Here is a 14,793-nt window from a genome sequence, read left to right on the forward strand (position 1 = left end):
TCCTAAAATAAAAGAGTGTGGGGACCGGAAGTGTGGCTCCCTGTCTCCACCCTGACTTCTCTGGGCGGGAAGCCAGCCGACGGGGTTATTTCCAGGGCTGGCTGGCTGTGCTTTCAGCAGAGTGTTTCTGGAGCACACACCAGCCTTGTTTCAGTTTTGCGGGTGCTCCCGCACAGGGCAGAGATGCTCCCCAGTGACAGCCTGCGGTGACACTGCCCAGGGTACCCCCGGACAGGACACAGGCTGGGATGGGGTTCGCCCCCACCCTGGACCCGGCGCTTTCTGGGCCTGCAGGGCTGCTCAGGGAGCTAGAAAGTGCTGCAGGGCAGGCAGGTGCTTGGTGTGGCGGAACCCGGGAAGCCCCCACTCTCCCACCTCCTACTGCCACAACCCCCCATCCATGCACCTGCACTGCTCACTTGTCTCAGGGGGAAAACTACCTCCCTCAACCACAGCCCCAGGCACCCGTGAAGCTGAAGCCAGAGGCAAGCCCTCCAAGCACCTCAAAAGCAGCCAAAGCTGCTAGACGGCCGTAAGGAAGGCACTGAGTCCTTTAGAAGCGACTGTACCTCTCTTTCTGCGTGTGTTGTTTCCCCTCCTGACTCAGCCCACGCTGCAGTACAGCGCTTGGCCATCTAGTTGTTGTTTTGTCTTCTCATTTTCTGATGAACAAATGCACTCCCCGGATCGCTGGGAAACTGAGGCTCACAATCATGTCATTGTCCTGCTTCAAAGATGCTACTGGCTCCTTTTTGTCTAGAAGCTAAATTCAGGCCTTTCCTTTGCTCTTGGGCTGCAAACAGCCCCCTCAGCCTGCCAGGAACCAGCCCCATGACTCCATCCTCTGGCTGCCTCCACAACGAGCCCTCCAATTTCTCACCTCCTGGCCTTTGCACTTCTTGTTTTCCCCATGCCTGAACTGCTCACCATCTGGAGAACTCCTATGTATCCTATGAAACCCAACTCCAAAAGCCCCTTCCTGGAAACACACTTAGGGGTCTTGGAACTGGCATGAGCCTCAGGTTCCAGTCCGAGCTTCACTTTGTGACCTGACAAATCACTTCAGCTCTTGGGACTGGCATCTTGTCATTGTTTCTGTGTCTCCCGTTATACCTGGAAGCCCTCAACATTGGGCCCCACACTTTGTGCATCCCTGAGTCCTCGCCTCCATCCCCAGTGCCTAAGGCAGTCACCACCTCTTGATGATCACAACTCAGTGTTGCCCCACAGCAGCCCTAGGGGAAGGTGGGAGTGCCCCAACTTTACTCACAGGAAGTGCAGGGTTGGGGGCTCAAGAGCAGGAGATGGTAGGTGCTTACAGGCAAAAGCGCGCTCCCTCCCCCAGTGGGGCCCAGCACTGAATGCAACGTCATGGGGACTGGGGATCCCAGCTGCAGGGGACTCTGTGGGTGTCAGAAGCATCCAGTGCCCCTTCCCCGGCCCCCTGGAGGAGGCTGGAGCCCAGGCAGGGAGGGAAGAGGGTGAATCACACCCTGTTTGTTTGGCGCATTGGGTGGCAGAGCCTCGCAGATTCACCTGAAACCAAAACCAAAACCAAATCCGAGAGTGCCATTGCCAGCTGGGTGGACGGCGGACCTGAAACTCCGGACTCAGCAGTCCTGGGCTCCTGGAGGTGACCGCCTGCCTCCCAGGGACATACCCCCTCCCTGTCCCCTGCAGCTCTGGCTCTGGCTTGGGGCTTGCAGGGGACGCCCCCCCCCCCCGCCCCGTGGCCCCGGGGGTCCTGGCCTGGGCAGATGTTAGAGCTAGGTCAGTTCCTGCTGCTCCTCAGGGTGATGAAACCATCACTGGGCCCCAGGCAGTGGTGAGGCAACGCACGGCCCCACCCAGGGCTGAGTCAGACTCTCTGGGGGTGGGGCCCAGGCATCTGAGTTGGAACACACTTTCAGAAGATTCTTGGGGGCGTGGGGGGTGGCGGGCAGGTGCGGAGTTCCCTCCCACCTGCCACCTCGGCCCCGGCTTCTCCCTGTCCTCCCCTTCCAGGGTCTGGGCTCTGCCCCTGTCTGGAAGTCGGCTCCCGCCCTCACCAAGTCCTCACTACCTTGCCCGCTGGACGCCCCCTCGAACTTCCAGGGCACCTCCCTCTCTCATGCCAGACCCCAGATTGGAAAACTGCTCCTGCCGGTCCCTCCAGCATCACCTGCGACACCAAGCCCCCATCCAGTGGCCTTCGAACAGGGCTCCCATGGTCCCTCTAGCGCCCTCCAGTCCAGTGACAGCCAAGGCTGGAAAAATGCAAATCTGATCACATGGCCTCTACTGTCCTTCCTGGGCTCTTAGGGCGAAAGTCAAACTCAAGGGAGGCTGTCGCTGCAACACAGAAATGGCAAACAAAAGGGAACAGAGCTCGGAGTGGTTGACGCCACCCAGCTAGGCGTTCAAGGGCAGTGGCAGCGGGGGGTGGGGTGGGGGGGGGGAGTCTCTTGCGGAGCCGATCCAGGGGATCGTGGAGCTGCCACTGCCACCAAAACCACCACCAGACCTTTGTCATGCTGCTTAGTCAGCACCATGCGCCCCAAGAGACTGCCTTGCCCTGCCCTTCCCAGCTGCTGCACTGCTACCTGTCCCTCGTCCCTCACAGAGGCTGCCTGGTCCACCCAGCCCTGGGCAGTCCCCCAGAGCTCCCTGGGCCTTCCATCAGGGATCCCATGTCTGTTCCTGTGATTGCCGATGTCTGTCTGTCTGGAACAGAAAGTTCCCTGAAAGCCCCTGTCCTGGCAGCGTCTGCCGCACACTAAGTGTTCAGCATATGCTTGTTGAAAAGCCAACAGGCTCTTTAACCCTAAACTTGCATTCTTTCATCTATGAACGGCTCCCTGCCTCCCAAACCTGTCTATCGATCTGGCGGGAGAGGGGTGGGGGGACCGTCTAAGATGCTCCGTGGGTGCCTGAGACTGTGGACGGTACTGAACCCCACATACTGTTTCCCATACACATGCGCCTAGGATACATTTTCATTTCTAAATGCGGTGCAGAGATGGATGACACTACAAATGAAAAGGGATGATTACAACAATGTAGGGTGGGTGGAAGTTAGGTGAGCACGGCCCCTCTCTCAGAATACCTTGCACTAACCTCACCCTGCTCCTCGGGCAACGCGGATGAGGGGGACAGGGCAGCAGCTGCTGCTATGTGTTGTGTTATCACCAGCATCAGGGATCACCTGGGCAGGCCGGCTGCTGGTGAGGAGTAACTGGGCCAGCGGGAAGTGAGCCTGCGGGTTAGGGGTGGGGGGTGACGGTCGTGTTGTCCCTACAAGCAGACATCGCCAGTTCTCAAAGTGGTCAGAGCCCAGTCTTTAATCTGACAGCACTCTCCTTCCTGCTCCCATCTGGCCTCCTGGCTTCCTCCTGCACACCCAGCAGGCCCAGGACCTCTGCATGGGAGGGGTGAGGCAAGTGACCCCCCTGCAATGGCTCAGTACCCCCTTCCCCCCCAACCCAATCTGAAACACTATCTTTATCATATTCTAAATTCCCACGTGACCATCTTCACTGCAAATACCAGATCCAAGCAAATCTTAAAATTTTTGAAAACCAAGTGTTGGCTCCCCGGACAGGGAGCTCGGGGCAGAGCCAGTGGGTTCAGGGGCTTCGTGGGCTGCATGTCTGTGCTGTCTCCGTACCATGCTGTGGCTGGGGTCCCAGATCCTCTTTCGGGGCTTGCCCTGTGCCCCGGCCACACAGCACAGTGGGCACTCGAACCTGGGCAGTGGACTCGGAGGCCGGCCTCCCTGAAAGGTGAAAGATGATGTAGCCTCCTAGTCTTGCCCATCTACACACATGTATCTCATTTCCTACAAGTCTCTGGTTTACAGTCTGGGGTGTTAGTGGGGCTGGACGACACAGGCTTCCCCTCCCCCACTCCTCCACAGGATTCGGTGCCCATCTGAGAGGCACTGGGACTGCTTTCCCAGGTGGCATCGCTGCCTCCAAAGACCTCTGGGATTGAAACTGTGATTTGAGTGTTAGGACTTAGCCAAGCCAGTGTAAAGCCAAGTCCTTTTAAAACACTCAGAAACCGTTAAAATGAGGACATTTAATGACCTTTACAACGTGCCAATCATTCCCAGACACATCTCATCTCTTTGAACCTCACAATAACCCATAGAGAGGGTCTCATCAGGTGAGCAAGGGGGGTAGGAGGTGGTGTTCTGCTGTGGGGGGTCACCCAGCCAGGTCAAGTTGCTTCATGAATTCATGGACAGATGAATGGATGCATGAAACAGCTCACAGCAAAAGGATATACACTCTTAAATGCACATGGCATCAACCCTGCCTGGAGAGAGGGACCCTTGGTATGGCCTGCGGGGATTCAGGGGGTGAGAGACACCCTCCTGGGGTCCCTGGAGGGACCTTGCTGGGACTAGGTACCATGAGGACACAATGGCCAGGGGCACTGGCATTGGTGACGGATGGAGGGGTGGCCTGCCTGCATCTGCCCAAGCAGGCAGTCACAGCCTGACCGCCCCTGTGTGCACCCAGGTGAGGGGGGGGGGGGTCAGACAAGGCTGCCCTAAGACTGGCTGTCTGAGCAGGGCTGTAGGTCCAGTAGGGACCAGGGGTCCGTGCGGAGAGAACAGCAGGGTGGGAGTTCAGGGACGAGGTGTTCAGGGCTGGGTGGCCCTACTGTGCATCATGATGCTGCCTGTCAGGCTGATCCCAAGGGGTCTGGGGATCCTTGGAGCTGGGTTTCTCCAGCTAGAAACCCCTTTGGGCAGATAACAGGGACCCAGTCTCCCAGTGATGAGCAAGGTTTTATTGATCATGTTACTTCAATACCTACAAACACAATGTCAGATAGAAGCTTATGCTTCAGGCCCTCATGAATTATAAAATGCCAGTAAAACTACAAACCAAGGAGAGAAAACCCTCAAGACACAATTTAGATTAATATCACAGTTAAATGCATAGTTAATATGATGTAGTAGGATTTTTTTGTGTGTGGTAAAATGTAGATAAAAATCTATCCTTTGAACCATTTTTATTTAATTTTAATTTTTGTTGTTTTACAGATTTCATTTATTCATGAGAGACGGAGAGAGAGGCAAGAGAAGCAGGCTCCCTGCGGGGAGCCTGATGTGGGACTCAATTCCAGGACCCCGGGATCACAACCTGAGCAGAAGGGAGATGCTCAACCACTGAGCCACCAGGGGCCCCTTTGAACCATTTTTAAAGTGCCACCGAGCACATTCACAGTGTTATACAAACATTCCCACCACCCCAGTCCAGAACTTTGCCATCCTAAACGGCTCTGCGCCATGAAACACATTTTGCAGAAACAAAATATTGTCACCTGGTGTCTAGACTGTTGACAGGCAGGTTTGGGAGATCGGGAGGCCTCATGTCTGCCTGATGCCTGGGGTGACCCAAAGGCCCACGATGTTTTTCTATTCAAGCCATACCACAAAAGCTTCATCCACAGGTCACGTGTCTGGCTCAGTGAATGGGATTCTGTTCCTTGTTGACATGAACGTAGTTGGCATACATGTGTGACTCTTGCCATACTGTCACTCGGTCGGTGACTTAAGAAACAGGGCTTCTTTGATGAAAGAGGATCTCAGCTGCAAGTTTTCCCCATGGAAGGGAAATTCTGCCTTTCTGTTGAAATATGTCCAGTGACTAGCCATCGTCACGTGAGCTCATGCTGCTCCAAGTCATGCTTGTTGGCTGGCTCCAAACATAACGCACAGAATCACGTGGTTAGAAAGCAGTCCGCAAGATGAGTCAGGGGCCTTATCACGGAAGTACAAATACAAAAGTAAAAGATAAGATGCATGGAGAGCTTGCCGTTGCTAGGTCAAGGTTGTGGAGTATGGTACTGCTGTGTCTGGGGGCTGACGGAGGGTGGGGAAGAGGAGAGGCAGGGCTCTGGAGAGAAGGGATGGGGCTCGGTGTGTGTGGGTGGGGGGGGTAGGGGACCCCATCTGTACCTTGGGCAACAGGGTAGATTGTGGTGCCAGGCCTAGAGACACAGGCACGGGGAGCTGCAGTCTGTGTGCAATGGGCGGAATGCCTGAGCCCCTGATGCCTGTGGCCTAATCCCTGGACCTGTGAGTGTGTAATTGGTCCTGTCACAAAGGTGATAGTTCTGGCCAGACGTCGGTAGACCTGTCCCAGAACACCTTCCACTTCAAAGTGGTGGTTAAAATCCATGGTGGGGACAGGCTCAGACGTGAAGGTGACAAGTGACACCTCAGGACCTGCGGCCATGAGCTGGGTTCAAGTGAAGTGAAATCATAAGGAATAGAACCTCTGGGGCTCTGGGTGAAATGTTACTGCTTATTTCCAAGATACCTGATGAACAAGTGGCTACAGATTTGGGCAAGCACTTGGTATTTATCTAATTGCCCCTTTCCAGGGGAAGCCACCAGGGGCAGAGGGTCTGACTCTAGTGGTCTCTGGGGACACTCCCACCAAATAGTCCAGCTTATATTCATTCTTATATGTGGTAGACAATTAAAACACATTACAGAAAGTATAAATATTATCATTCAAAAAATCATCAATTTCAAACGCTTGGTGCTTGCTTATCTTTCCATTTCCAGTGCTTAAATAAGCATCTGTCCTTTTACCTCACAAGGTAGGGGAACCTGTGTGCTTCCCGAGGGCAGGCTGCTTGTCCTGTCGTCTCACATCAATGCCGGCCACGGTGCTCCTTATGGCAGAAGCCTCCTGACTGTTCGCGTGTAAACCGGTTGAACAAATGGGGGCTCTGAGCCACTGTCTTCTGGGGGCAGCTTCCTGGGCAAGTCCACCCCATGTCACCAGGCTGTACAGCTCTGCCCTGCATGGCCCAGTGCAGGACGGAGACTCCTCACCCACCATTTTTTCCGAGCCTCAGAACTCAGATCTCATCTTCAAGAGGTCAGGCTGCTCCAGACCATGTTCCTTCTTCTCACCACACGGACAGGAGCTGCTCTCCATGGAGGTCTTGGGGTATGAGTGGTGGGAAAAATCCAGCGCCTCCGCAGCATGTGGGACTGAGAGACGGGCTACAGGAGCAAGGCAGTGACAGAGCCATGACAGAGCTGGGGACCAAGGCCTGTCTGCTTGTGGCTGGGGAAAATTTCAAGTGCAGAAATCACAGGTCTTTGAAGTTTCTATCAAACACATGGTATGATGGAAGGTTGGGGCGCCTCTCGGGTGTGAGAGGCATGCAGGGGGATATAGGGCAGAGGTCAGGATGTTTGGCATTTACCCTTTCAGCAGCTTATCTCATAAATCATGAATGTTAAAACCTATGAAATCAGCTTCTGTTCAAGAAACAGGGACACATTTTTCAACAAACCTACTTCCAAAAGCTACCCATTAGCCAAGCCGCTGACATTTATTGACAGTGCTGACATGTCTATTATCCACAGAACTAGCTCTGACCAAAGGCCTGAAGAGGCAGGTGCGCGGGCAGGTGGTGGAAACATACAGTGCATGACACAGGGCCAGGCACACTGGAATGCACTGGAGACTGGCTCAGCTCCTTGGTAGCACCCTGCTTGTGAGCCAGCCAGGAACACAGGCAATTGGGGTCTACAGAGCAAGGCCACTTCTCTCTCATTTCCTGCTGTGGCCCCAGACCCTCAGTGCCTGGCATCATTACATCCTTGCTGAAGGTGTGCAGGGGCTCAAAGGCTGGTCCATGGCTTAGCAGGACAGTGTGCTCAGGATCTCAACAACCTAAGGCCAAGATGGTGTGGGATGACATCACATGAGGCTTTCCCAAGTTAATAGCCAAAAGGCCTGAACCAGGGATGGCCACGTGGCTCTCTGATGCATCTCAGAGACAGGTGGGTCTGAAGCTGGTGAAAGGTGGGCCTCTAGCAGACCTGTTTATGCCTCAATAGAATTATCTTAGAAGCAAGAAGACCAAGTAGGGGCATTTTTAATTTCTTTTTTTTAGGGGCATTTTTTAAAATGACAGGAGCCAACTCCCTTTATAAATCTGTTATCAGAACACTGATTTTGATACAAAATAGTTAACACACTATAGCATCACAGAAGGCACAATATTTCTAAGGACTCACATTTATATAGGGCACTGACTGTGTTTCAATCACCTCAGGCACTTAATGGTCCTACAGCAGGCCATCCTCACAAATCTTCCTGTCTCCTAACACCCTCAAGGGCCATGACCCCAACAGGTCTCCCTATGCCACTGGCTCTGGTGTATGGGGCTATATTGATGGCCTCCAAGCCTCTGACCAACTGTGGCAGCAGCAGAATAGCCCGGTGGTCACAGTGTGGACTCCGGAGCCTGACAGCTTTGGCTCCACTCCCAGATAAATGACACAGATAACCGCTGATTTTTACGCTCCTTCTGTGCTGGACATAGATCCAAAACGTCCTCCTGCAGGCACTGATTTAATGGGACAAGAGGCTCTCTGTTTCAAGAGCGATCACGAGGAATAAATGAAGGCATCTGCACGGTGCCCCAAGCCCCACCTGGCACAAAGTATGCACTCGATGGATGCCCACTGATTGAGAAGCCAGCTGTGGCTTGTGGCTCGAGTGCCGAGGTGCCTTGTCACAGCTCACTGCCAGGTCTTCAAGGCACTGGGTGGAAGGACTTAGTTAACCTTGGTGGGGGAACCAAAGTTCAAGCTGTGTGGATGCCTTTGGGCCCTTGGAGGGGCCCCTGGGTCACCAAGGGGTCCCCAAGGCAGGCCTGTCTGAGTCCCACGACCTCAAGGACATAGTAGTGCCACCACTGCCACCTCTACTGCTCTTGCTCTCATTCTCTAGGCCTCGGGCCTGCTGTTCCTCCTCGATGAGGTCGGCCACCAGGTTCAGCTGGCAGGCCCTGAGCGCCCTCACCAGGTGGGACACTGCTGCGTCCTCCCTCCTGGAGCTCTTCCAGACTCTCAGCGACTCCCTCACCTGCTCAGTCAGGTTGCGGGGGTACTTCTCCTCGATGGCATCAATCTTAGCATCGGTCACTTTAAGGTAACGAGCCAGTCTCCTCCAGTCCTTCCCCACGTTATCACATATGATGTCAAATGCTGCATGCAGGTCTGCGGAAAGAAAAGGATTTACCAGAAGCTTGGGGAGCTCTTCAGAGACAAGTAATCCCACATTCCCAGTGGGCTTCTCAGGGCTGACCTAAATGCTGGGTATATAGGAAGTCCACTTGCAGAGGCTGGAGTCACCCAGCAGTAGAGACGTCAGGAGGTCATAGAAAACCCAAGGGTGGCCTCCCGTCCTGCCCTAAGCCCACTCCCAAAACACTACCCAAAAGGTGTGGCCTGCTGAAGATGTGACTGGGCTGGGGTGGGTGGTAGTGCAGGTAACCACTTGGATGGGGGAAACTGAGGGAGGGCCTGTGAGATGTCTAAAGGAAGGAAATGGAATCGCTCCCCCATCCCACCCTGTAGTGGGTTAAATGGTGGCCTCTAAGAAGTTATGTCCACCTCATATTCCTGAAACTGTGCACATTAATTTATCTGGAAAAGGGTCTTGGCAGATGTGACGAAGTGGAGGATCTGGGGATGAGATCATCCTCGACTGTCCAGGTGGGCCCTAAACACAGTGACCAGCACCCTTATAGGACATAAAGAAGAGGCCACAGGACCACGGAGCCAGAAACTGGAAGGATGTGGCAAAATGCCTGGAGCCCCCAGAATCTGGAGGTGGGGGAAGGATGCTGTCCTAGAGCCTCCAAACGAAGTCTGGCTCTGCTGACAGCTTGACTTCTGGCTTCTGGCTCCAGAATTGGGAAAGAGTCAAGTCCATGTTGCTCCAAGGCCCCATGTTGGGGGTCCTCTGTATGGCAGTCCCAGGGCGCTAAAATAGCCCAATTCTTATTTTGGAAGCTGCCTGGACTGACCATCAGTCTTTGGTCCGGGGCTAGGACGTCCTCACTTCCTGAAAAGCCACCCCTGAGATCAGCAGGTGGGGCACTACAGACCCTAACAGGCTATGTCTAGAATGGTGGGCGAGCAGAGGACAAAATGCTGCTTAGAGGCCCCAGCAGATGTGCATCTTCAGTTACCCCCACGACACGGTCAGCCAGTGTGACAACTCTGCATTCCAGCCCCTGGAGGTAGACAGGTGGGCACTTGTCTTACTGTGATAAATTGGTACAGAGGGGGAAGCCGAGGCACAGGGAAGCCAAGTGATTTTCCTGATGTCATACAGCTAGACAATGGCACAGCCAGGGAGTGAAACCGCTGACTGTCTCACGTCGGTCCACTCTTAACCGTGATGCTATCCTGTCTTCTGTGTGAGAGTAATACAGGACGGGCCCTCATCACCTCACCCACACCTGCTCATCTCTGGTGTACTCTCCTGCGTCACACAGGATCTACACACATGTAAATCTAAAATGTTATTATCTGTGTTTTGTGGACTACCTTATAAATGTATTACGTCCAAATCTCCCCTCCATTGAGTGTCCTTGAAAATGTAATTCTTATAAGTCCTGTTTTGTTTGCACAGCACTGAGTGTTTATGTATATATGTGGGTGCGTGTGTGTCAGACAAGAAATCTGAATTTGCCCCAATCTGCACCAGGAAGCACAAGTCTTTACGGAGTAACACCTGTGCTGCGGCAGGTCTGTCCTGTTTGATTTGGTGATGGAAGGACTGATGCCAGGGCAGAGCTTCGGGACTACATGGGGTTTCCCCAAAGCGCTCCCCCTCCCCTCCCCCCTCCCCTCCCCTCCCCCCTCCCCGGGCTCTGAGAACACAGGCCCGGCTGAGGAGCCCTGCTCTGCTCAGGTCTCATTTTTACCCCTCGAAGCCTCTGCAAACCCTAGAGAGGGTGGAGAGCACGGGGTAGGAAGCCACACAGCTCGGACTCGGTCAGAGGGGAGGAGGACTGCAGAACCTACTACGGGGCTAGTGAAAACCAGAACGCGGCGGCGGCGGAGCTGGTTTCAGTACTGCTCTGGGTCAAGGGCGCCAGCGGGTATTCCCAGAGGCAGAAAGCCCAGGGAAGCGGCGGGGCAGGCTCACCCAGCTCCGCCCAGAGGGGGCCACGCCCTGTCCTGTGGAGTAGCTTCCACCGCAGCCCGAAGAAGCGAAGAAGCGGAATCACCGAGAAAACACTGAACTGGGTGTGTGTGTGTGTATTCATGTTTCCCAACCCAAAGGAACTTGACTTTTATGAGTTTTGGCTCTCTCGTCTGCAAAGGGGGCAGCTCACCCGCCTCCCAGGAGTGTCTAGGAGAAAACCTGCTCCAATCAGACCCGGGAAAGGCTGTTGGCGCGCTGCTGGCGGGTCACAACGACAGCTGGGCGAAGGGGCCGTGCCAAGCCTCCCGGCCCCTCCCCGCGTCGGTCCCCTAGCCCCCGGGGCCCCGCGCCCCTCCCCCACCCCCCGCTCCCACCTCCCCGCGCCCCTCCGCCCCGTGCTCCACCCCCGCCCCCGCCCGCCTACCTCGCTCCTCCGGAGGGGCCCCGCCCGCCGCGCCCGCCTCGAAGTCGTCCAGGAGCCGCAGCAGGTCCTGGCGCCGCAGCGAGGCCAGCAGCTCGCGAAGCAGCCCGGTGCGCTCGGCGTCCAGCTCGTTCTGCTCGAGCAGCACGTTGAAGAGGTCGAGGCCGCTGTGCACGCGCTCCAGCTTCCTCTTGCCCACGCGGCCCTGGCACAGGAACTTGAGCTCCGTCAGCTCGTCGCTGGACAGGCCGGTCGACACCGAGTGCAGCAGCACCAGGAACGGGTCCATGGCGGCGGGCCGCGGCGGGGCCCAGCCCGGCCCGGCCCGGCCCAGCCCAGCCCAGCTCGACCCGGCCCTCCGCTCGGCGGCCCCGCGGCCCCCGGAGGCCCAGCTTCCCCGTCACGCGGCTGCGCCACCGGCCCCAGGCCAAGCCCCGCGCCCCGCGCCCCGGCCCAGCGCCCCGCGCCCCGCGCCCGGGCCTCCGGCCCCACTGCCGGAAGACCGCGCCTGCACTCACGCCCCAGCTCCGGATCTCGCGAGAACTCCGGGACCCGCGCATGCGTCCCCGGCTCCACTGTAGCCGTTTCCGCCCGGAAGGCGCGCGGCCGCCACCAGGGGGCGGCCCCGGAGAGCGTGCGGCCCCGGTCTGCCGGGCCTCCGCGCCTGCGCCCTGCGGACCTCCTCCCACCCAGTCCCGAGACGCGCGCGCGCGGGCCCAGAGCGTGGGCTGCGGCTCCCGGGCCGCCTTGCCCTGCGGACGCCGAAGATAAGTGCGTGTGTTCGTACCGTTTGTGAAAGTGCAGGAGGTGTTTCAACGCTCACGGCGCATCTCTCTCTGTGCGGGAAAATCTGTTCAGAGGTTTATTGAGGTTTTGAAGTTTGATTTCATTATTTCATCTTTAAAGTTATAGTCACTTACGCGTTTGAATGCTTTTAGGATTTTTGGAGCGCCTACTGCGTCAGGCCGTGGGTGCTGGGGACGCATTTGGGCGCAGAGCAGATGTGCCCGCCTGCCGGGAGTTACGTCATCAGTACCTAAGCTTACGTAATGCAGATAAGTAAGTCCTACAATATGCCCCAAATAACAGGAGCCCGGGCAGAAGGATGAGGGGATGCGGAGTGTGGAGGTGGGGGCGCGATTAGAGGGGCGATCAGAGCGGGCTTCAGCGCGCAGGTGCAGGTGCGGGCGCCAGGTGCAGGTGCGCGGGGCCAGGTGCAGGTGCGGGCGCCAGGTGCAGGTGCGCGGGGCCAGGTGCAGGTGCGCGGGGCCAGGTGCAGGTGCGCGGCCAGGTGCAGGCGCCGGCGCCAGGGGCCCCCCGTGTGTGGGCGTGGGGGGGGAGGGTGCGGGCCGGGGGCAAGCCACAGCAGAGGCACGTGAAAGCGGAGCTTCCGGGAACAGCTGGCGGACCGAAGGGTCTGGAGCAGAGCCGGGGAGGCAGAGGGAGCCACAGAAGAGAGGGCAGGGGTGAATTAGGAGGGTGCAGTCCGGGCCAGGTGCAGACCCGGCTTTACTGCCCTTGAGATGGAGCGTCTGCAGAGTGTGAGCAGGGAAGTGAAGCCATCTGAGTTACCTTAAAAAAACATTATATATATATATGTATAATGTATTTATATATACTTATATACATTTATGTATATATTTATATATATATAATTGAGACAGAATTTGCAACCCATATACATTACCTGTTTAAAGTGCACCTTTCAGTGGATTTTACTATATTCATTCATAAGGTTGGGCAAGCCTCACCATTAGGTAATTTTAGAACATTTCCATCACTGGCAGTAGAAACCTACCTCTTAGCAACTACTTCCTTTCCTTCCTCCTCTGCTCAGCCCCTGATAACTATTTTCTGCCTCTTCGGATTTGACTGTTCTGGACATTTCACATCAATGAAACCATATACGATGTGGCCTTTTCTGCCTCATTTCTCTCACTGGGCAAAATGTTTCCAGGGTTCGTCCGTGTTGTAGCATATGATGTGGCTCTGCCCATTTTGAACTGGTCAGTAGAACTCCATTGTACCGAAAGATCACATTTGAATATGTCCTGTCATCTGCTGATGAACATTTCCATTGTTTCCAGTTAAAAATCAAAATTCAGCTGAGTAAATTTGAACATCCAATTGCTGTATTCAATAGTTCACGAACCAGACAGCATCCCATGTCGCAAGTAGAAAGGAGTTCCGGGGAGCTGAGTGTACAAAATGAGGTTTGTATAGGCAAGAGGGGAAGAAAAGCAAGTTTTCTAAAGAAGTATGGATTATTCTGGCAAAGTCATCTTCTGTGGGGGAAGATGAGGGTTCATCATGCAGATCACCTCACAAATGCTCAACAGGGAATCCCAGATTGTCTGGTTTGAGGTTACATGCCTGGGAGAGGCTGGACCTGGCAGTTGAGTCTTGGTTTGCTGTCGTGGGGAAAAGTGACTCAATTTTGGGTCCATTTCCCTCCCCCCTTTTTAAAGATAGTTTTTCTTTTAAGATTTTATTTATTCATGAGAGACAGAGAGAGGCGCAGAGGGAGAAGCAGGCTCCCTACGGGGAGCCCAATGTGGGACTCCATCCCAGGACCCTGGGATCACAACCTGAGCCAAAGGCAGACGCTCAACCACTGAGCCACTCAGGTGCCCCCACCCCCTGTTGTTCCTTTTTTAACAGCACCTTTTGGGTGTTACGAATAATGCTGCTATGAACTTGGAGTTACATTTTTAGAGGTCCCTCTGCCACTGGGTAGAAGCTGAATAAGCCTGATGGGAAATGAGGGTATTTGAATGAGGAGCAGGGGTGGCGATGAGAAGGGGACAGCCTTCTTTCAATTTGGGGATGTACATAATGGAGGGAGACCAAGGATGCTTGTAAAGTTTAAGGGATGGAGGAGGTTCCCTGATTGATCCAGGTGAGGTTTGGGTTGGGTGGGTGGGGGAGTTGGGTAGGACCTGCTAGAGATGTTAATTGGACAGTGGTATGCTGAGGACAAGGGTTTGGAGCAGAGACCAGGGCAGGAGATGTGAATTGGGGAGAATTCGGCAGCTAGATGGTGTTTGTGGTGGTTAATTTTATGTGTCAACTTGATTGGACTAAGGCCTGCCCGGTAGCTGGTTAGACAGATCTTAGGTGTGTCTGAGGGTGCTTCTGCAAGAGAGGAGCATTTGAATCGGTGCACTGAGTGAAGCAGATGGCTGTCCCCAGTGCGGGTCAGCATCATCCAATCCGTTACGGGTCCAGATAGAACAAAAAGGCAGAGGAAGGGAGAATTTACCCTCTGTGCTAGAGCACCATACCCACCCCATTTTCAGGGGTTCACATTCAGACTGAACTATACCCCTGGCTCTTCTAAGTCTCTGGCTTGCACATTGTGGGACTTCTTGGCCTCCATGACCGCTCGAGCCAATTCCTATT

The 14,793-nt window shown here is 55.0% G+C and overlaps 1 protein-coding gene across 1 annotated transcript; it reads right to left on the reverse strand.

Moving 5' to 3' along the window:
• Nucleotides 1-4,989: 4,989 nt before the first annotated feature.
• On the reverse strand, nt 4,990-11,846 carry FADD (Fas associated via death domain). Its single transcript, XM_055315039.1, has 2 exons — nt 11,395-11,846; nt 4,990-9,028 (listed from the first exon to the last, which is right to left on the reverse strand). The coding sequence occupies exons 1-2, from the start codon at nt 11,678-11,680 to the stop codon at nt 8,658-8,660; spliced, it is 657 nt and encodes a 218-aa protein (XP_055171014.1). The 5' UTR covers nt 11,681-11,846; the 3' UTR covers nt 4,990-8,657.
• Between the last annotated feature and the right edge of the window lie 2,947 nt (nt 11,847-14,793).

The sequence above is a fragment of the Nyctereutes procyonoides genome, unplaced genomic scaffold (assembly GCF_905146905.1).
Source record: "Nyctereutes procyonoides isolate TBG_1078 unplaced genomic scaffold, NYPRO_anot_genome, whole genome shotgun sequence".
Classification (NCBI taxonomy): domain Eukaryota; kingdom Metazoa; phylum Chordata; class Mammalia; order Carnivora; family Canidae; genus Nyctereutes; species Nyctereutes procyonoides.